We start from the raw sequence: 21,973 nt of genomic DNA on the forward strand, positions 1-21,973 counted from the left end.
GGACTGTTAAAGCATGTGTGAAGAGGCAGGAGAAAAACCAGACAAGCGAGGGCAGTGTTTCAGGGCACGGTGGTCAACAGTGTCAGAGGCCACGCAAGAGGCCAAGCAGGCCTCGCCTGCCTCAAGAGTGCTCCATGACTCTGTCCACCAGACGTCCACTGCAGGCAGCACCGCTGGGGGCAGGGGCACCTCACACGCAGCCTGCGATGGGTTCCGAGATTACCTGGGAGGAGAGGACGCACATAAAGTATGTTTACTTCTTTCTCAGAGGTTTGGCTAGGAAAGGAACAAGAAAGAGGTAATTAGAGTAAAACAGGAGTGAGGAAAGGCCCGACTGTAACTATAGACTCTTTGGAAAGAGGCAAGTAATGAGGGGAAAGGCTTAAGGTAACCAAAAGGGGTGTGCAGGTTCAAGGTCAAGAGAAGGATCAGCCCCTTCTGTGAGATCAAAGGGAAAGAGGTAAATGGTGGATGTAAATACGGATTTGGGGGGTTAGGGAGGTCAATGTAGGAGAGAACTGAGAGATCTCATACCTGGTGGCCTCCTTCCTTAAGGGGTAGAAACCTCTGAGAAAGCCATATGGCCACCACGACCAAGATGGAGTTTCAGTCATTGTGAATCATCTGTTCCACCCAATACGTGCATTTATCAGGCACTGACAGGAAGGCAAGGCCGTGGAGAAAAGCAGAGCTCTTAATGCTTCAAATGCAAGTGTTAAACAAATGATCATTACTCCACAAAAGCCACGTTTTGTGGCAGAAAGAGGATGGGAACTAGGAGCCAAGACTCCTGGTTTCATGCCCCCAGCTCTGCCACTTAGGAGTTCAAATCATTAAACTTCTTAGAGACTCCATTCCATGGCATGTAAAATGGTGATTCATGCCACCGGCCCTAATTCACAAGGTTGCTGGGACAATCAAGAGAGAAACAAATAAGCAAGTACTTTGGAATTAAAAAGGGGTGGGGTGTGGGTGGCAGTGAAATACTTTCAAGGGCCTCAGTCGAAGGGACAGGTTTATACCAGGAACTGCCAAGCTATGGGAATGTGCCCCACAGGAGTTGAGCGCAAAGCCTCTGTGCTGTCAGGCAGGGCGGGGCAGCAGTGCCCCTCCGCAAACCAGTTCTTGAAATGTTCTTGATAACATCACCCCTAAGCAAATGCTGTCTTTCCCTAGGCTCTTCGCTGGCTTATTTTAACACCTGGATATCAAATTTTTAGGCCTTTATTCAAGCTAGCGTCTTAACTTGGAATTCCTGGTCCCCGGGATCTGATCCCACCTACATTTCTAAAGCATACACCAATCAGTGTTCAAAGCCTTTCTACTTGCCCGACATCTCATTCTGATAACCCTCTTTCTAAATTCTACCTTTTTCCTTAAAGCCCAGTTCAAATTGTAACTCTTAATTGCTCCTTCTACCCTCCCCCCGCTGAGCTCTTGTTATGTGCCAAGTGCTGTTCTAAACATTTGACATGGACTACCCTCAATCTAGTGGCTCCCCTGTACAGATAAATAAACTAATATCAACACGGCAAGGTCAGGTTTCCTGCCCAAGGTCTCACAGAATTGTAACCCCACGCTTTAGCGTCTGCCATCAAGCCAAATTAATTTCTCCTCTTTTTTAAGCACCGGAGCTTGCATAAATTATTCATAAGGAACTGAAAAATTTCACAAACTGTCACCATTCTCAGGATGTAGGCTCATATCCCCATCGTTCTACTCTGCCTCTCCCCAAGCACTCTTGCGTCTTCCCTCCTTGTTCCTTCTCTCCGCTTTACCGCAGCCTGGAATGCACTTTTGCCAATACCCAAAACTGGAAGTGCTGCAAAAGTCCAGCCTCAAAGAATGTACAACTTCCTCTTCTGAAAGACAGCATAATGTAGGGGTCATAGTTAAGAGTGTGGATGCAAGCCAGACTACTTAGCTCTGGATTCCAGCACCAGCACTTAAGGCCTGGGTAAACCCGGACAAACGAATCTCTCTGTTCCCTCTATGAGTCTTTCGATAAAACTGCAGTAATAACAGTGCCTACCACATAGGATAGATGCAAGGATTAAATGAATTAATGCACAAAAAGCATTTAGAACTGTTCCCACCATAAAGGAAAAAGGAGAACCGGGTGAGCATTAGAAGACCGCAATTAGCAGTTCAACACCACCTTTTTCGTACTGATGATACCTTGTATCTTTTTATACTGTGTAATAAATGTGCTGCATCAGTGTCTTTCTCTCCCATTAGCTCCCTTTATATCTAGTGGGTGTTCAAATGCTTGTTGACTAAAAAGGCAGAAACCTAGAATATAAAGAGGTGAATTCTTCCAGACCAAACTGTTTCTGACAGGAAATGAACTTTTAACATTTTTAAATAATGTCCAGATTATCTGATAATAAAAAAAAGAACTTTTTCATAAGTTAACATGTTCTCAAGTATGAAAAAAAAATGTTAGAAGTAAATTCTACAGCATCAGATTCTGTAAAAAAATAAAAATAAATTTTGTAAGTTTGTAAGAGTTTGTAAGAACTGCAGGAAATGTGAACATGGAATGCTTTCTTTAATTCACGCAGCTCAATTCAAAGCTTCAAATTCCAGTCCAACATATATTTTCAGAGTTCTACTATTTGTATACTGGAATACACAAAAAAATCTAAGATGATTTATCTAAGGGACAGAGCTAGAAATAGGACCTCTAATTACTTAAATACTGAGGCCCCTAGATTAAAACATTAAACCTCAAAACCCTTCAGCCAAAGGATTAAGGAGATTAGAGTGGGCTTGACAAATTACCACAGGGTTGGGGGAAAAATGCAGACAGAAAGTAGGCCAAGTTTACACAAGGAATGAAATGGAAGTTCAAGAGAAAACTAATGCTGTGTGTGCACCCTGAACCTCTACGGGGGAAAGGATTGTCAATCCAGTGATTTCAACAATTTTAAAAAACCCTATCAGTATAAAAATAGCTCTTATAAAGTTCTTGGAAAATGTGAACATGCAGCAAAGTTAACCTCGGAAAATAATGATTTCAAATAGATCTTGCCAGCTGGAGAAAAGAAATACAAGGCCAAAAAATAAACTTGTTATGATAACAGGAACCAGGATTCTCTCTTAAAAGGAATTCTGCTTAAACAGCTCATTAGTATTGGTCACTCCCATCAAACAACCCAAATCAAAGCTACTAACTCGGTCATCAACAGACTCCCCTTGGAATATTTGGTTTTCAGTCCCTGAAGATTATCTGTTGGCTCAAAATAAATCACAATTAATCTAGACAAGAGCTAAAATGACTCCGGTGGCTACGTGAGAGCCTGAGAGAGCCCTCAGCCTGGAAAGATTCTAAGAGTTGAATGTCTACATTTTGGCAAAGGCACAACATGAGGGACCCGGGGGGATCCAATAACTCTCCACAAACATCTCAAGTGTGAAAACAACGAGGAGGAACAGGAATTTCTTATCCTGGTACCAAATGTACTTCTGGCATTCTGAGAAGGAACAGAACATGAAACAAACAAAGAAAACAGCTCCAATTAATACCACCCGAAAAGACTTTCAAGGTTCAACTGCAAGCTTTCTTTTTGGGCTACTATATATAATTCCATTATTCATAGTAACTAATTTCTAGCAATTTTTGAGCTTCTCAAAAATATCTTGCCTATATTACTTAAGAATGTTTCCTTCAGAGTTGAAAGTGTTTCTTCAAACTCAAAAAATTACCAGGATCAGGAAATTCAAGGCAGTAGCTTCCACTCAGCTCTAGCTGGTGAAACTGCAATCGGATTTTCACCAGACTTCTCCAGTTTGTAATTATCGGCTCAAAGGAAACACACACACACTCGTTCTCTCGTTCTCTCTCTCTCTCTCTCAGGCAAAACAAAATAGTCCATAGGCCCAATCTAGTGCTCAGGCTATTTGTAGTTTCCGCTCTAAAATTTCTGTCCATCACTTGCCACTATTTTTTCACTTCCCTATTTAGGTATTTGGCGGCTCTAGCAAGCACATCGAGCCGGCCTCTAAGCAGATCAGTGAGTTACTATTCAATATTTCTCATAGACTGAAAGTATTCTGCTCCAGACACCCAGCATCATCAGGGACTTGGGTACACAGAGAGCCTCCCCGCTTTGTTATCATTTCCTTAACACCAACACTGAAGTAGAGCAGGTCTGCCCAAGTTAGCGAAGCACTAACTCCTGGAATCTAATTTAATTTGCTAGGAAAGAGTTACTGTAATAAAAACATCTTTAGAAAACTGAAGAAAGCTAGATAAGCAGGATAAGGTCATATCAGAATCTTACTCTCCCCACAAGCCTGACAATGTTGGGGACACAAGAAAGGAAACAGGGGCCGTGGAGAAAGAAGAGCAGTGTCTTTGGAGTCTTCCTCCCTCACTGCTTCCCTGAGGCTGCTCTCATTCATTTCAGCCTGATCTTTTTGTCTGAGGCCCACTTGGGAGACACTGGGACCACCGTGAAGAGGGCTGTCTTCTACCACGCTGGGGTGGGTTTTCAGCCCTTGTCGAGTAGTTTTCCTGTCCACGCTCTAGAACAAACCTGAAACCATAGACAAAGATTCTGGAGCCTACGTATACCTGCAGAACCATCTCCTAGGGTGGAAGACTAGGGATTTTTATTTCCTATAACTTGTATCTTCAGCTGCCTTCTCCAGGCAGTTCTGATGTGCTGCCAAATTTCGGAATGAATGCAAAAAAAATCCCCTTGGATCTGGAGTACTGAGCTTATACCCCACGAGGACTTGTCACGGTCTCTGCACATCACATGGCATTAGCCAGTGGCACACACTGCTCCCTCTTCCCGGAATACTGAGGCTGCCTAACCCCTTGCACATCTGCCATGGTCTGAAGGTCTATGTGCTCCCCAAATTCATGCTGAATTCCTAAATTCATATGGGAACCCCAAAGGTGATGGCAGAAAGAGGTGGCGCCTTTGAGCAGAGCCCTTGCCAATGGGATCAGTGCCTCATAAAGAAGTTCCAGAGATCCCAGCTCCTTTCACCAAGTGAGAATACAGTGAGAAAACGCCAACTAGGAACTAGGAAGAAGGTCCTCTTGAGAATGTGATTGCGGCTAGTGCCTTGACCCTAGACGTCCAGCCTCTGGAACTATGAGAAATAAATTTCTGTTGTTTATAAACTACCCAGTCTGTGGTATTTTGTTCACAGCAGCCCAAACAGACTAAGACAACCGCTCACTTTTGTGACTTTTACTCACTATTTAGGTCTTGTTTGAATTCTTCTCTGAACTCCTTCATTCTAAGCCACAGCCCCTCTTTATCCCTCTTACAACAGATTGTGGATTCCTTCCTTTACAGAGCTTGCCCAAGTCCTTACAATTTGATCTGAGTGGCTATCTGCATGATGTCAGTTCCTAACTAGATGGTTAAGGTCCAAGAGGCTCAGAACCATGTGTTTTGCCCATCATTTTAACCCCATTCCCACCACGAGGCCTGGCACACAGTAGGTGCTCTGGGTATTTTAGTTAGAAGGTGCAGAGCTGATGTGTGCAGGGAAGAATGAGCTACTGACCCGTGCATCAATAGGATACGTGACACCAACACAACTAAAGCAGAACTGCCTCAAGGGTTAGCTGCTCTTTTCAAGGTTTAAGATAATAAGAGAACTAATATGGAAGTAGGAAAGACGATTTGCACATATGAATGCACAGTGAGTCACTATTACATAATTTTCCACTGTGGATTAGTTTGCACTGATAGGCTGGCAGTTTACTGCAAATGGAAGTTCAGTTTAGGAATTACCATGAGTTAAGGTAGTCCAACAATGAAGTCACAGCTGCAGGGGACACCCAGGTTTTGGAAACTAGGCAGAAGCTTTCGGTAACAGAAAGCATTCCTCACTGATGCCATAAGAGGCCACATGGCAATCAGAGACCATCAGGACTCAAAATCGGATTCATCTGGAGGGGTATGGCACAGGGAATGGAATAATAAGGAAATAGAAGCAGCGGCAAATTCAAGTTTATAGTAAGTTCTCCAGATGTCAGTCAGTTATTTGAATAAATTAAGATAACTGTACCATTTACATGCACACTTCAAACTAAGTGAAAAAAAATAGAAAGCAATCATTTCTACTACTTTATAAGCAGAGTCTCATGTTCCCAACATGGTCTTCAGTTTCTGTTTCTCAAGACCCAATCCATCCTCATTGCTTCCCACCTGCTTGCTGCCCCTTGCCAAGCGTAAGCTGAGCCAGGAAGGGCTTGCTTCGGGGAATTTTCAGGCAGTCTAGTCCTAAAGCTTTAAATACCTATTATATGCAAACGTAGCCCAAACGTATCATTTCCAGTCTTAACATTTTTTTCTAAGCTGGTCTACAATTTGTCTCATCTACCTGGACAAATAAAGACCTCTCGAAATTAATATCTGATCTACTCAGACCTCTTGGTTTTGCCTCCAAACTTGTTCCACTCAGGTCATGCCCACCTCAGCAGCAGCTACCATCCCAGCATCCCAGTCTATCAAGTCAAACAATCCTTGATGCCCCACTTTCCCTCACCTCAGGCGCACTCCCATCTCCTGTCAACCAAAGCCCTACCAGGTCCCTGCCAAAAACATCTGGAATCTGCCCGGTCCACTCCTATTATCCTACTCCAAACTGTCATCGTCTCTCAAGCCCTACCTGGTCTCCCTGCTTCTAGCCCTGTCCCTCAAGCCATTTTCTACCCAGAAGCCAGAATGATTTTTTTCAGAAAAGGAAGAGCCATCTCTGCCCTGCTCAAGACCTTCCAGCAGTCTCCATTCGTACTCAATAAGCCTAAGTAGAAAGATCATAGAACTGAGAGTTTGAGCTCCAGCTCTGCTACTAACTGTAAATCTTGGCCAAGTTCTGCGACTTCCTCCTCCCAGGCCTTAGTTACAAAATGAAAGGGCTGTACATTTAGCTTCAGAAGTCTAATATTCTAAATCCAGTACACGACTTACAATGCCCATCTTGGCTTATTCCATTTCTGTGTCAATAAAACATCTATTTCATAAAGTTTATATCTAATCCCCCACTCCCCATCCTGGGGCGTATGCTCAGGAACACAACACAGACATGCCACAGTTTTTCTCTCACTTTCATTTGATATCGTTGGATGGAAAAGAGGGATGGGGCAACGGGGTGGCTCTGCTGGCTGAGCATCGAACTCTTGATCTCAGCTCAGGTCTTGATCTCTGGGCCATGAGTTCAAGCCCTGTGCTGGGGGCTCCACGCAGGGCATGGAGCCTACTTTAAAAAAAAAAAAAAAAAAGAGGGGTGCCTAGGTGGCTCACTCAAGTCAAGCATTTGCCTTTGACTCAGGTCATGATCCCAGGGTCCTGGGATCAAGCTGGGCTTCAGGCTCCCTGCTCAGTGGCAAGTCGTCTTCTCCCTCTGTCCCTCTGCCTCTCCTACCATCACTTGTTGGGTCTCAAATAAAATGAAAAGTGGGACAGAGAGGAATCTCAGCCTTCCGCTTGGGCAGGTCCATCTGATGTGGCAACTCTACTGCTAGAAAGTGTCCACGTGAGATCACCGAGTCTTGGCTGTACCCCTCCAATGGGTCATTTCAAGCTGCTAGACATCTTCCAGTTGACACAAAGCTAAAACTGACATGCCCACAGAAAAACCAAGGGCAGATTTTTGTGAGCCAGGCCTCAATGTGGTCAGATTATTGACCTTTTGGGGCCCCTGCATGGCTCAGTTAGTTAAGGATCTGCCTTCAGCTCAGGTCATGATCCCAGGGTCCTGGGACTAAGCCCCGCACTGGGCCCCCTACTCAGCAGGGAGTCTGCTTCTCCCTCTGGGTCTGCCTCCTACCCCCCAACGGTACTCTGTCTTTCTCACTCTCTTTCTCAAATAAAAGAATAAAACCTTCAAAAGAAAAAAAAAAAAAAAAAAAAAGGAATAGTGACCTTTTGATCGTTTTCGCCCTGTAGGATTTTAGGAAAGACTAAGTTTTAACTGTGAGAATGACTTATTCCAGAAAAGAGTATCATTTTTTAGGAGAACCAACTAGAATATATAAACCGCATTTGTCTCCCACAAAATGCAAGGGCAGTGTGGTGTAAGGAACTCATATGGACGTGGCTTGAGAATGAAGGAGAGCCAGGCAGATGAGACGATTTTCCCAGTTTGGTTCATTTTTTAAAAAATACTGTTTCGTGGAAGCCATGGGGAAGGGGGGTGGCAGCAAAGAAACAAACCGCAAAACCCTCAAACCCAGAAAGCCAGAAAAGAAAACCTCCTCTGACTTGCCTTAGGACAAATTAAGCAAATAAAGGAAAACCACTTAGCTATCCCCACGCCCCTTTTCTCAGGGCTACCAAGAGCCAACTTCCTCTATCCCCCATTCTCTATCCTTCTTCCCCACCATCACAGTCACAAACAGCCCTAGATACTCCTAATATTCTGGTTCTATATCCAGAGTTTACTTGCTCTGGGGTAACTCCCTGCTTTTTTTGAGCCCCATCTCTATGCCTTCCTTTGATTCATTAGAATATTAAAATTTGAGATCTTAATACCTCTGCTTCCTGGACTGATGCCCCCTCCACTCTGAGATCTTAGCTCTGAACTCCTCCTTCACACCAGCTGCACGGCACCCTCCATCTGCCCGGGGACTCTGAGGCAGTTGGACTACAGCTGGTACTAGCATGAGAACCCTGAACAGAAACCAGACAGAGCCATCATATTAAAATGAGCACTCGCTGCAAACACAGACCGGAGACAGAAGTTTACATCTACTCAAACTACTGCCGGCAGATGACCCTGTGCCAGGAAAACCCCATTCTCCAATCACCGAACCTGGGGAGGATTTTGCTCATTTCAAAGATCCACTCAGAAAATACTCAAGGGCCATCTGGCATGCGCCTAGGTTTGAAATACACACTAAATCTGAGCAGCTTTGAGGCCTTAGAGAAATCTCAACTTAGCTTATCTGTCTTTCACCAAGGAAGGAAAAAGTTAACCAGGACTCTCCCCTGGAAGGTCTACTGGAAATCTGATTGGTTGACCACAGTTAAGTAGGTTCCCAGCTTTAAGGCTGCCATCTGAAACTTTTTCCAAGTACCAAGCAGTAGGACAGTCTGCACTCAGTTGTTGTCTAACTGTTTCTGGTGTGGAGGCTGACCTACACACCACTAGACTGTCATCGCCCCTGTGGCAGGGACCAGTACTGGCTTGGCATTTCACCCCCCCCCAGACATATGGTCCAGCATTTGGTAAACAATGTAAACATTTGCTGATTCTTCTTAAATTTGCTTTAAAGCAATTTTTAGTTGCCTTTTAAAAAAAAAAAAAAAAAGAAAATACGTTTAAATTCCCCTCTCCTCAGTTTTTTGAACTGGGAAAACAGAATATACCTTATTTGACAAAGGAAGCAAAGAAAATCACACTAAGTTCTTCACTGCACAAATTATAAAGCAGGCTGACCGCCATTATGAGGGGGAGTATCTCACTTCACTCCACCCTAATTTGCTGCCTACCCCTCCTCCCAGCTTAGCACAGAACGTTTAAACAAGGATCTCAGTATGGTGAATCTTCATGACTTGAGGTTAAATGTAGAGCTCTGCCAGCTTGATCACTTCCACCACTTGCTGTCCTCCCCCTTTCCCATTTTCCCCTCAGCCTCCACACAAGTCCCATTCTGAAGACATCCTGACTCAGTGCAGCTCAACAGCTGACTCTAGACAGCGCGTAACCTCTTCTGAACCAAAAGCTGACACCCCAGAGGAACAGATTTTCCTCCTTCAAGATAAGGGTTATCTTTCCTGGAGTCTGTTTGGTTTTGTTTTTAAGCCTTAAGGAATTTTTACCTTCAAGCCCCGGGTAAGACTGCTATCTGGGCGCACACAGAAGCCTCTGAGCGATGGATATGCAAATTAGAAGGTTTATACAATAGCTGTGACTAAACCCAGGACATTACCTTAACAGTTAGCTTTCAGACAAATTCACTTCAAACATTCCACTTTGCACTACTAATCTGAATTTTGGAGTAACTGTTGCTAATTTAGAATTTCACTGATAAGATGTGGGCCCTGATTCTCTTCATTCAAATACAATGCAGCCATTTACCAAAGGAGCAGAGAAAGGAATTTTTGTTGTTGTTGTTTAAAAAGATAAAAGTATTTTGGTCGCTTGAAAAAAAAAAAACACTGCTGAATAGCATTTTTTTTTTTTTAAAGATTTTATTTATTTGACAGACAGAGATCACAAGTAGGCAGAGAGGCAGAGAGAGAGAGAGAGAGGAGGAAGCAGGCTCCCTACAGAGCAGAGAGCCCAATGCGAGGCTCGATCCCAGGACCCTGGGATCATGACCTGAGCTGAAGGCAGAGGCTTTAACCCACTGAGCCACCCAGGCGCCCGTGAATAGCATTCTATGTCGTCTTTGTGACTCACTTTAAAGGAGACACCCCCAGTCTTCTTAGGTGGTAAATAAAAATACATTAGAACAGAACTTTAGTTTCAGATTTTCTTGTAATTTACACACACATCTTTAGAAATACTTTGCCTTCAACATTTTAATCAATGGTTTGGATCTCAGAAAAATCAACTGGAGCTGAGGAAGTATCACCCTCCCCCTTTTTTTGCTCTACAATGCTAAATAAGTCAGTGTTCCGGGTGGCTCAGTTGTTAAGTGATTGCCTCTGGCTCAGGTCCTGATCCCTGGGTCCTAGGATGGAGCCCAGCATTGGGCTCCCTGCTCAGCGGGAAGCCTGCTTCTCCTCCCACTCCCCCTGCTTGTGTTCCCTCTCTCTGCCTCTCTGTCAAATACATTAAAAAAAAAAAAAAATCAGTGTTCCCCCAAACAAGTAAAAACAAAACCAACAACAACAACAACAACAAAAAAACCATGACAGCTCAAAATCTTCCTGAAACTTTCTCATGATAAATACCATGACTTAGTTGTGGGCCATACAGGTGTATACATTTTCCAAAACATAGCAAACTGTACTCTTAATCTCTATATTTTACAGCATATAAATTATGGTTCAGTAAAAATACTGAAAACAACAACAATAAAAAACCTTCCTGAAAATCACATTTCAGTATCTGTTAGCAATAATTCCTTTCAGACCTGAGTTCTCTGTGGGACAACAAGATTCTAAAGCCAAAAAGGAATCTTACAACCCAACCATTGATACCCAGGTCCCCAGTTCTCCAGAAACTTCCATCTCGAATTTTCCTTCACACTGGAATTGCCCCAGATACAAAATTCCACTCACCTCAGCTGACTGAGACGGCATCTTCAGCTTAGTGAGCTTGGCTTTGGCAGGCACTTTTAAGTCTGTTTTTTCAAAGGTCTGTTGCCGGTAGTCTTCAGGCAGTGGTTTCAGTTCAGGAGACTCACTAGGAGCCTGATCTTGACCATCCATGGGCCGGACATAAGCCGTGGGCTTCTGCTGCATTGCAACAGTTTTTGAGGGGAGGGAGGGTGGGGGGAAAGTCTGAGAAGGTGGCTGGGGAGGGGCCACGCCAAGGCTGGCAACTGCCACTAAACTGTCTTGAGGAGTCTCTTTATCGTGGGCCTTTACCACGAGGTCTTTGGGAGATTTGGCCGGGCAATAGCCTTTGTTGTTACTGTTACTGCTGTGAACCTTGCTGCTTCCTTGTGTCCTGGGAAGAGTTTGCTGGTTGGAATGTACAGGTGACAGCGGGGGAACTGGAGAAGGCAAGCAGAGTAAGGGAGCGAGCTCCCTCTCTGGAGCCAAGCCCGTCACCAGAGCACAGCGGTCTCCATCAGCTCTGCGCTCACCCTTTTTGTGATGACTGGAGCCACAGCCCTCTTGACTGAGGCGATCTTGGGTCGGGTGCTGGCTGTCTGGTGGGCCATAGCTTTTGACATGAGGATTTGACATTGGTTCCATTCTTGGCTGTGCCATCTTTGGATTGTGGCTAATGTTACCAACAGGAAGTGGTCCAGAGGCAGGAGTGTTAACAGGCTGGTGGTGGGCACTAGTATGGAAGGAGTGGGATGGAATGCTGCTCCCCTTCTCAGGAAATAAAGGGTATCTTGGCTTTCCCAACCTACTTTCAGAAGCATCCAAGCGATGAGGGTGGGACTTGGTACTAAGGAACTCCTTCACTTCTTCATAGTTTCCCAACATGTTCTGTATTCGACTGGATAGCTCATCACCTTTTTCTGTCTGAAAAAGACAGCAGAGTTAGAGACTGAGGGGGGCGGGAAGGGGGGGCGGCGGAGGGCGCTAAGGAAAATCACTATTTAATAAATAATGTTACATAGTACCATTTAAAGGAAAAAAAAAACAAACTTCAATTCAACATGTAACCTAACATTTAACATGCACTTTAAACTCGGTTCCCCTGTTGAGAAGTCTGTCCTGGACAAACATGATTAAAGACAGGAGACTAACATTACAAAAGAAGATCACAAACTTTAGCAATCTGAATAACAAGGTTCAGAGAATTTTCATAGTTTGTTTTCAAAGACAATCCAAGATAAGTTGTCTTATTTCCACATATATGGCCCTTGTTCAAACTCACTTTGATCACAGAGTTAAATATGGTGATAAAATCAGGCTTTCTAGTATTCAATAAATAAATAAATACCTTATAGGGCTCTCCAAAAAGGGGGATCTTTTCAGGAAATGCCTCTTTCTCTTGGTGAGCTTCCTGGTTGCGTCTTTCCTTCTCTCTAATTCGAAGCAGGTTTCTGTCTTCATTGTACAAGCTGTTTCAGATGCCACAAAAGAATAAAAATGATGAAATCTATCAGTGTCCAAGTTTTGCTATGCATATGTGCATGTGTGAGGGAGACCAGGAGAGGTCCACAAGAAGTGACGACAAGGGTAACATTTTGAAGAAGGCCTAAGTCCCTCAACCCACTCCTGGATTAAAGGCTGTGACTCTCCGGCCTTGGGTCCTGGCTCCAGAAACCTAAGCATTCACTCTGGAACACTGACTCAGGACTGACTCCAAACTGAACAGTCTTTTATAGGCAGTAGTGGAACAGAGACAAGATTAATGATATTTTTACTTTCAGCTTGCAAAATATGGGGTAGAGTTAGGAGCTTTTCATCTGACGGAGTCAGCAGGATGTGAACTTTTAAAAAGGCTGTTTTCCTGGATCAGTATTATACATTTTGGAAGATTAAAATCAAAAGGCTTATTTCATAATTAAAAGATTACCAAGCACCCAAAACAGCATTTACTTTATTCTCAGCCTATTCTACTGGGAGTGTCTTGGCATGTTAAACCCAAAAAGATAATTTTTATTTCTCATTTCAAATTTTAAGGATGGGAAAATCCAATTTTAGATGTCAGCTTTGCCTACCAAGAGGTCTGATAATCTGATTGCCCTACTTAAACCACACAAAAATACATCCTAAATCTTCAGCCCTGGCACCAAAAGGGGTTAAAAAAGCATTCACTGACAAATGGCAGAGAAGGAAACCAACCAGAATGCAGTTTTAGCCAGTAGGTAAACCAAAGCGGGCCTGCCTCAGGTGGGCAACACAGGCCACACTCTCCTGACTCCCCACATGGGATATATAATAATGAAAACAGGAACTATAAACTGAATTTTTGCCCTCATACACTTGCTTCCAGGGCAGCTACTGAATCTTCTCCCCCAACATTGTCAATAAATAAGAAGGAAAACATTAAACTGTCCTGCTAAAACCGTTATGTACCTTTAGAAACTCTGGTCCTGATCTCAGACACCTCTTTTTCCTGACCTCTCTGCTCTCATGACTTCTCTTATTTCCTCTGCCAAAACCCTCTTACTGCTCTCCCTGCCTCCCCAACATCTTGTCCCTCTAAAGTAGCCTTTTCATGGCCATAAACACAATCTAAGCTATGGTTCTCATGCCACTATCCACATTTTAAAATACCAGGCATTTGGTGGCTCTTTGTTACTGCAGAATAAACTCTAAATCCTTGCTTTGACGCTAAAATCCCCCCAAAAATCTGGTACAGATCTAGATATTACTCCCCACTGTTTTCCTGCAGGCCTGCCCCATGCATTCTAACCAGCCAGCCATGTCCACTCCCCAAACATACCCTGTTAAAAGCAGTCTTTTGCATTCCACTCCCCACCCGGTAACTCAACAATAACCAATTCTTCCAAGACCAGCTTACCCATGAAATAGGATTCTCCTGCAAACCGTCTCTATATTCCAGGCATTCCAGACTATTCCTTACTCCTCCTTGGTATCCGGACTTTGACGCTTTCATTCTAATCACACACATTTCCTCTGCTTCTCTCTCAACCTCACATCTCCACCCCCAACTTTCAGCTACCAGCACATCTCCTGAGTGGTTCCGGTGATACCCACTCGAAAGGCTTCCTCAAATCCACCAAACCTGTGCTGACCGAAGATACTGATTGCTTCTCTCTCCTCCTCACCTTTCCCCTAGAATGTGAACTCCATCAAAACAGAATCTCTCATTTATTTCTCTCCTGATGCTAATGCACGGTACTTTACACGGAAACTAATCATTAAATATTTTCAAATTAAAAAACAGCCACTATACTTACAGTATATTTTTAAAAACTTACTTGTAATTAAAAACAAAATTAACTCTGGAAGACATATGCAAAAACAACTTTTTTTTTTTTTTTTTTTTTTTAAACAGCCATTTTAAAAAGTGATTTTTCTCTATCTCCATAGCCTTAAGGTGGTAGGGAGTCTAAGCTACCCGGCTATATTCACCTAGATGTGGAAAAGAATTCCCTGCTTAGACCACCGTAACAAAAACTTTTCCTAAACGATGGATATCTCGATGGCCTACTTTATAGGAGAACTACAAATGGAACAATTTATGTTAAAGTCAACATACTGAAAGAAGTGGAGAAAAAAACTAAATCAGAAACTGGCTTTGGAGTCTTCTTTAACAGAGTTTGAGTCTCACATGTTTTGGACAGTCAGATTTATCTCGGGTTGAAAGCAGCATAGTGGACTTGACCACTCAGGAATTCCTTTCAGTTATTTTAGAATTTCGGTAATTCCTCAATGGCTTTAAAAAAAAAAAAAAAAAAAAGAGGGTTGATCAGGAAGTAACTTTTTTCCCTCAAACTTGTTCTTCCCGCCACTTTGTTTGCAGAGGGGGTGGGGAATACAACTGTCCTGTGAGCAACCTGAAGGGACAAGCGTCCTTTTTCCAAAGCTCCGTGGTATGAGGACCCCGCACAGGATGCACACAGGAGGAGGAGCGGCTTCCCCAGGGCATCTGCTTTACTATTCTCGCCCTTCCTGATTCTGCTGGTTCCAACACTAGAGTCCCGGCCCACTTCTGAATTGCTACCTTTGTCTCCAAAAAGGTAACCCCAAATGGCAAAATTCTCAGCTCCAGATTGAAAACGGGGGGTGTGAACAAGTAGTGCCTCAACCATCAGGCCACGCAGTGTCCTCACGTAATTTTCCTATCAATGCCACACATACCTGTAAGAAAAGCTACTCTGGCTTAAAAGTACTGAAGCATTTCTAAATTGATCAGCACCGCCTTATCTCGGTATCAGTTCAGTAAGTTTTCCCACACACTTCTAGGTTTTAGTTCTTAAATAATAAAAATTGCTATGGAAATAATAAGAACCCAATTTTACAACATTCCGAACACTGGCTTATTGCTATGTGATTCAAAAATCAAGGTACCTCCCACAGGGAAGAAATCCCATTAAATTAGGGACTCTGCTTAATTAAAGGTTTTACTTCATTAGATTAAAAAAGTTAAAACCCACACCAAGATTTTATTGGCAGACATATGTAATACTATACCAATTTTGAAACAAGCTTTGAATTTTTTTTTTAAATTAACCACTACCCTTCTTCAACTGAAAACCCCAAAAAATAGTGAGATGAGAAAAGACCTCACAAGTGGCTATGGTAGGATGAGTTTTAAGAGGTCTGGACTTTGTGAAAGAAACTCACTCTCCCCCTTCACCCTCCCTTAGGTCTCACTCCCCCAGGCTCCTGGGCAGGGCAGAAGAAGGCAGAAGAGACAGGAAGTGGTGAGTGCACAATTCCCAGGACTACAATGGATAGGCTTTGGGCTCTCACTCTCCTGGACTGTCTACCTTCTCCTTGCCATTGACCAGGTTTTACCAGTCGTACTGGGGAGAGCTTTCTGGTTTATTTGGCTTTTACTTCCTGTAAGTTTTCAACGGTTTAAAGAATGGTTTGTTAAGGTTCAAAAGCAAATTTTTTTCATGAATATCTTCTTTTTCTTGGTCCCAGGGGAAACACAAATTTTAAAAGTATCAACACAGTAGTGCTATGCATAAGTAAGTAAATCATGGTTTGGCCTTAGACATCATTTTTAATCCAAGCTAAAAGAAAAGAGCGGGTGGATGGAAAATTTTCAATGAGGGGATTTTAGGTAGCAGTACATGTTCTACATAATTCACAGACTGTTAATTACCTTTGAATAATTATAAGTTGGCTATCACTCCATTTAATTAAAGGTGGCGTTTCTCCTCTGGTGTAGAGGAGAAAACATTCTCCCTCTCAGGATAACCTCATCCCGACATCAGCCTTCATCAGCCTTTCAGGGTCAGACTTCCTCATTGTTCCACACAGAACAGATTGAGGCACAAGTGCTCCTTCCATGCTCCCCACAGAGCATTTTGTATTAGATGAGGAGTTCCCAAACCAGTGAGCACTAGAATCACCTGGAGAACCTGCTGGAACGTGGAGCGCAGAGACCTACCCCCCACCCTGAGTTTCTGAGTCATAGATCCCATGCAGGGCAAGTTCCTGGGTGGTTCTGAGGAGTACAAGAGAGCATATTCTTCTTGGGCTCTATGGATCACTTTAGTAAAGCTTACCAAAAACAGGAGCAACGATGACAGCAACAGCAGGCTGCCAAGGACTGCCACCACTTAGTGTCTGTTATTCGGTCAACACTGATGTAGGCACATCACACCTGTCCCCTATTTAATTTTCACAGCACCTCCATGAGAGGGAGAGTATTACCCCCATTATCCGGGTGGGGGTAAAAAAACAAAGATAAAGCTCAGAGATTAATCTGCAGTAAATGATAGACCTTAAAATTCGAATGCAGGTCTGCTTGGCAAAAAAGCATGTATTCTTAATCACAGTTCTGCTAGCAAGTTCTGTACAGCAAGGCTGTGTTAAGTAGGGCAACAACAAAGGCAGGGTGCTGTACGTGTGTTCACTCACAATCACTCGTAATTCCTTGTTCTCAAAGATAGGCGAGGTTTTATCCCTGCCAGCAGAGCAATCTCAGAACCACGAAATATGTTTGGTTAAATGTAGCCACACGGGTCTGTCTTTGCCAACCCACCTGACACAGAGCCCTTGGAAAGAGGGCCGGCCGGCAGCATGAAGTTACTCCTCCGGTTATAAAAACTGCATTACAATTCTTATTTTAGAGGCCTTTTTTTTTTTTTTTTTTTTGGAGCCCTTTTTAATTTACACGTTTGAGGTCCCTAGCCCCATGATAACCTCTGGATTCACAAGTCATCTCCAATGTGCTAAGGGACTCTTCACATCCATTTCTTTCAAGGACGGGCTGTAAATAAACTTGCACCAAACCTGCCATTCTATGCCCAACATCAGCCACCCCCCTCCCCCGGAACTTCTGGCCACTGATCTAGGCCATGTTGCTTGGGCCACGATGCCTACTGTCTGGTCAGCCCAGAAGTCCCCACCCAGGGAGAAAAAGGCCACCAAGTCAGAGGAGGCTCTGGAGCACAGACAGCACTCACAAACAAGGCCCCAGGGGTATGGGGTGTGTGTGCAAAGTCTGACCCCCAGAGCAGAGAGCCAGGAGTACCACCACAAGTCCACCTAAGTAAAATAGGGACTTACTGTCAGTCGCCACACTCCTGCTTTTGAGACATATACTACTGTCCAACCAGCTGCAGAGGGGCAGTGCTCATACATCAAAAAGATCCCTGCAAAATGCAACAAACTACCTCCCTCCGCTTTTATTATTTTCTTTTAAAGATTTTTTATTTATTTGACAGACATAGAACACAAGTAGACAGAAAGCCAGGCAGAGAGAGGAGGAAGCAGGCTCCCTGCTGAGCAGAGTCCTGGGATCATGACCTGAGCCAAAGGCAGAGGCCTTAACCCACTGAGTCACCCAGGCGCGCCCCCCCCCCCTTTTTAAAGCAAACCAGGAACCAAAGTGGAAGCCCTAGGCTTGAGTTTCCAGAGCCTGGTGTGCCAGGCAGAACACAAGTGCACAAGCCACTGTGAAGGGGGGCTGTGCCACAGACGCCTGCAGCGACCAAATTCCGCCGCTCTCATCCACACAGGAGCCCCAGCGACACTGGGCAATCGAAAACATGCCAGGATGCTCTCACTTTCTGATAGGTGGTGTAACTCCTGAGGAATTCAGAGCTGCCCGTTCAGCCCCTGAACGCAGTCGTTTAGTCAAGCCCATGTTCGGGCCTGTCGGGGCCCACTGACTCTGACTTTTCAAATGCTCCTCCTTGGGGTTGTGGGTGGGGGTGGTAAAACACCGTGATACAAGGACGAAATCACAGCTCTGTAGGGACTAATGAGAGCAATCCTCTTTCTCACCCTCCCTTACACTGAAAAAGGAGAGGAATGGATGTGGAAGGAGGAATAGACGGTACCAGGAAGGCCCACGTGGAGCGTGAGCTGTGGGGCAGCATGCAGCTAGGCCGTCCTCTGGCTGGGAGCACCTTCTTCCAGGCTGGAGCCCAAGGGCCCTGCTGCTAATCTAGGTTAGTCATGCAGGATCGCTGGATGCCACTGGGCGCTTCCATGGCAACACTGGGCCCAGGGGACAGGCTGTGCACAGCTGACTACCCATTCATCACCCTTGACTGGCCACTTCACACAGACCTGCCTCTGATAGATGTGATCAACTCTCTAGAGCTCACGTTTAAAAGTTTCATTCTCCCTTGGGGGACAGAGTGTAATTTCTCCAGCGTAGTCATCTCCCCAGGCATGGAAGGGACAGTTGGCCGGAAGGGAAGGAAAAATCCTCAAATCAACAACATACAATCATTTTGGAAAAGAAGGAGTCTTTTTACTGCTTTAGGATCAAACAAAACGAAAAACTCTCAAATCTGCTCACAAAATTTGGGCAACCCTGGTTTAGAGACAGTGACAGAACATGTCACAAACCAAGAGGCAGAAGGATGGCAGGTTTGGGATCTTACTCTTGTGCAAGCAACCTTTCTATTTTATCTTGAAAACCACCCCTGTTGACTCTTACAGTCTATCCTCTGGCCCTTTTTTCCCAGGAATCTCTAGCTGGACAATCTAACATCCAGGGAACATTTTTCACACACTACAGAAAAAAGTCAATATACTTCAAAGCACAAAGTGTGCTTTGTCATTAAAACTGTATCACTCATCAATACAATTTAAACATGCGAAGTCAACATGGCTCCATGTTAGAATGAAAAAATGTTGCTTCAAAGAATGGAAAATCTTTTCTTTCGCTTTGTGCATATGAAAGAATTTGCAACAAGCTTTCTTGTAATAAAAATCACGAGGCTAAATCTTCCAAAGATTTCACCTTCATTACTTCCCCCTCACCTAACACACACGACACAAAGAAAAAACAAAGACTTAATCCTTAATTTCAAAAACCAAATCTGATTTAATATAAAAGTATCAGCCAAGTGAAACGACAAAACAGCATTATGTCACTGTTGTTTTCCTGGAGGAGCTCCCAGGGGATCATCTCAAAGTAACAGCTCTCTGCTACTCACTTCTGCTTGCCACAGAAGACTCAGCCTCATTAGAATACTGGAAGAGTTGTACAGAACTCCATTTTGCAAAATTAAATCAACCTTTAAGATTTTTTTACGTAATTTAAAGGCATAAAATAAGTTTTAAACTGAGAGAGAGAGCCTCTACCCAGGCAAACTTGAGTAAAAGTCAGTCCTAATAATGAGAGTCATGTTAATTTACCTTTCAAAACCAATCTGCCACTTACTTTGCTGCATGCATGTCAATATGTAGCAAAGGTCTGAAGGATTCACTTATAAAAATCAAGAAGGAGCACCAGGTTAGGGTGGAGGAGGTAAGTGGTAGTATGGAGGTTTAAGGAATATTTAACTTCCCCCCCCCCCACAAGAAAGTATCCATTTGCTATTTGTGTAGTTAAAATTTCTGATTAAAAACAAAAGAAAATGCCTCGTACAACAACATCAAGATCAGGGCTAAAGAAATACGAAGGTGTAGGGACGCCTGGGTGGCTCAGTTGGTTAAGCAGCTGCCTTCGGCTCAGGTCATGATCCCAGCGTTCTGGGATCGAGTCCCACATCCGGCTCCTTGCTCGGCACGGAGCCTGCTTCTCCCTCTGCCTCTGCCTGCCACTCTGTCTGCCTGCGCGCTCTCTCTCTCTCTCTGACAAATAAATAAATAAAAATTAAAAAAAAAAAAGAAATACAAAGGTGTTGAACATTTTGTCAGTAATCCTCACTGGAACCTATGAACACTGATTTGGACGCTGGACTCAGTCTTCTTTTTTTTAATATTTTATTTATTTATTTGACAGTGAGAGAGGGAACACAAGCAGAGTGAGAAAGAGGGAGAGAAGCAGACTCACCGCTAAGCAGGGAACCCAACTCGGGGGCTTGATCCCAGGACCCAGAGATCATGACCTGAGCCGAAGGCAGCCGCTTAACAACTGAGCCACCCAGGCACCCCTAAATATGTCTTTTGCCTTTTTTTTTTTTTTTTTAATATTTTAGTTATTTGAGAGAGCATGCGCACAAGCAGGGGGATCAGCAGAGGGAGGAGGAGAAGCAGGCTCCCTGCTGAGCAGGGAGCCTGATGTGGGGCTCCATCCCAGGACCCTGGGATCATGACCTGGGCCGAAGGCAGACGTTTAACGACTGAGCCACCAAGGCATCCCCGGACTCGGTCGTCTATCCTTACTTAATTATAGGCCATCTGCATAAGGCAGTACATTAGAGACTATGTTCCAAAGTCCAAACACCAGCAGCTGTTATTTAGAAAAGTAGTCTTATCTTAAAAGATCATAAATATATTTCAAGAGGCATATTTACCCTACAGATGGAAAAGCACAAGAATTTGTCTTCTCTAATGGTCTTAAAAGGCCAGTGAGGAAAAGCTGCGTGGGTAGGGATACACAGCTCTAAAAAGAGGAGGATGAGGGGAAGGGAGACAGATGAGCAACTGCAGTTCTATGGATAGGACAGTCCCTTATCTTCTAAACATGTTTTATTTTTTTAATGCATTTTAACATTAAAAAAAGAACCAGTACTGACTGGGGAAGGTCATCATGCAAATGGCACAATTACACAAACCACAACAGTAAGAAGAAATCGCTCCTGACCTTGAAGATTTGACAATCTATATGGTAGGGGTTAGTAAATATGCCATTTAAAATGTGAAGACATTAATGTTACTGAGAAATTCCAGAAAACGGCAGTCTCTCAGAGGGATCCCTAAAATGCTGATAGTTCTTACCTCCAGTTAACTGAAAGCAGATACAGAAATCACCCTCCCTTCCCACAGTGGCAAAAGGCTCACTAGAGATAAATCTGCCACCTGACTATTTCTGTCCCCCCATTTAGTTAAAGGTCCCCGGTGTTCCGAGCTCCCTCAGTCCCCCTGCTTTACTGGCACCTGCACATTTGGCACCAATGAGAAACATGGGTAGCAGCTGTTGGCTCTTCCCCTACAGGTCTCATTTGTACTAGATCAACCAGAGCACTGGCCTCATTACCATGCCGTTCTTCTTACACACTCAACTGACCATGAAGGACCACATCACATACCTATAAAATAATGAGGCTGGTGAAAGTCTGCTCATTACAGCCACAAAATAAAAGAATGCAGTGGTCACAAACGAAGAATGTAGACTAGCAAGCTCAAAGTTCTGGGCTTTTCTTTAAATGCCTGTCTCATTTAATTTACACTCAACAACAACAACAACAACAGTTTGGGGTATTAAACCTATGAAGCATCCAAAATTCAAATAAAGCGTCATGTGGACTTCGTACTTCCCACTCAGAGTACAGCCCCAACAGGCTCCTTGCCTGGGCAACTCT

General features: G+C 43.9%; 1 protein-coding gene across 5 annotated transcripts in view; it reads right to left on the reverse strand.

Annotated features, from left to right (window-relative positions):
• AFF1 (AF4/FMR2 family member 1) overlaps positions 1-21,973 on the reverse strand; it is a 203,663-nt gene that overhangs the window by 77,138 nt on the left and 104,552 nt on the right. For all 5 annotated transcript variants that reach the window (XM_045989772.1, XM_045989745.1, XM_045989764.1 and 2 more), the window contains 2 exons: positions 12,553-12,673; positions 11,208-12,128 (listed from right to left, as the gene is read on the reverse strand). In XM_045989772.1, the coding sequence (XP_045845728.1) occupies positions 11,208-12,128; positions 12,553-12,673 (1,042 nt within the window). The remainder of the gene's footprint in view (positions 1-11,207; positions 12,129-12,552; positions 12,674-21,973) is intronic.

Source organism: Meles meles, chromosome 2, assembly GCF_922984935.1.
Source record: "Meles meles chromosome 2, mMelMel3.1 paternal haplotype, whole genome shotgun sequence".
Taxonomy (NCBI): domain Eukaryota; kingdom Metazoa; phylum Chordata; class Mammalia; order Carnivora; family Mustelidae; genus Meles; species Meles meles.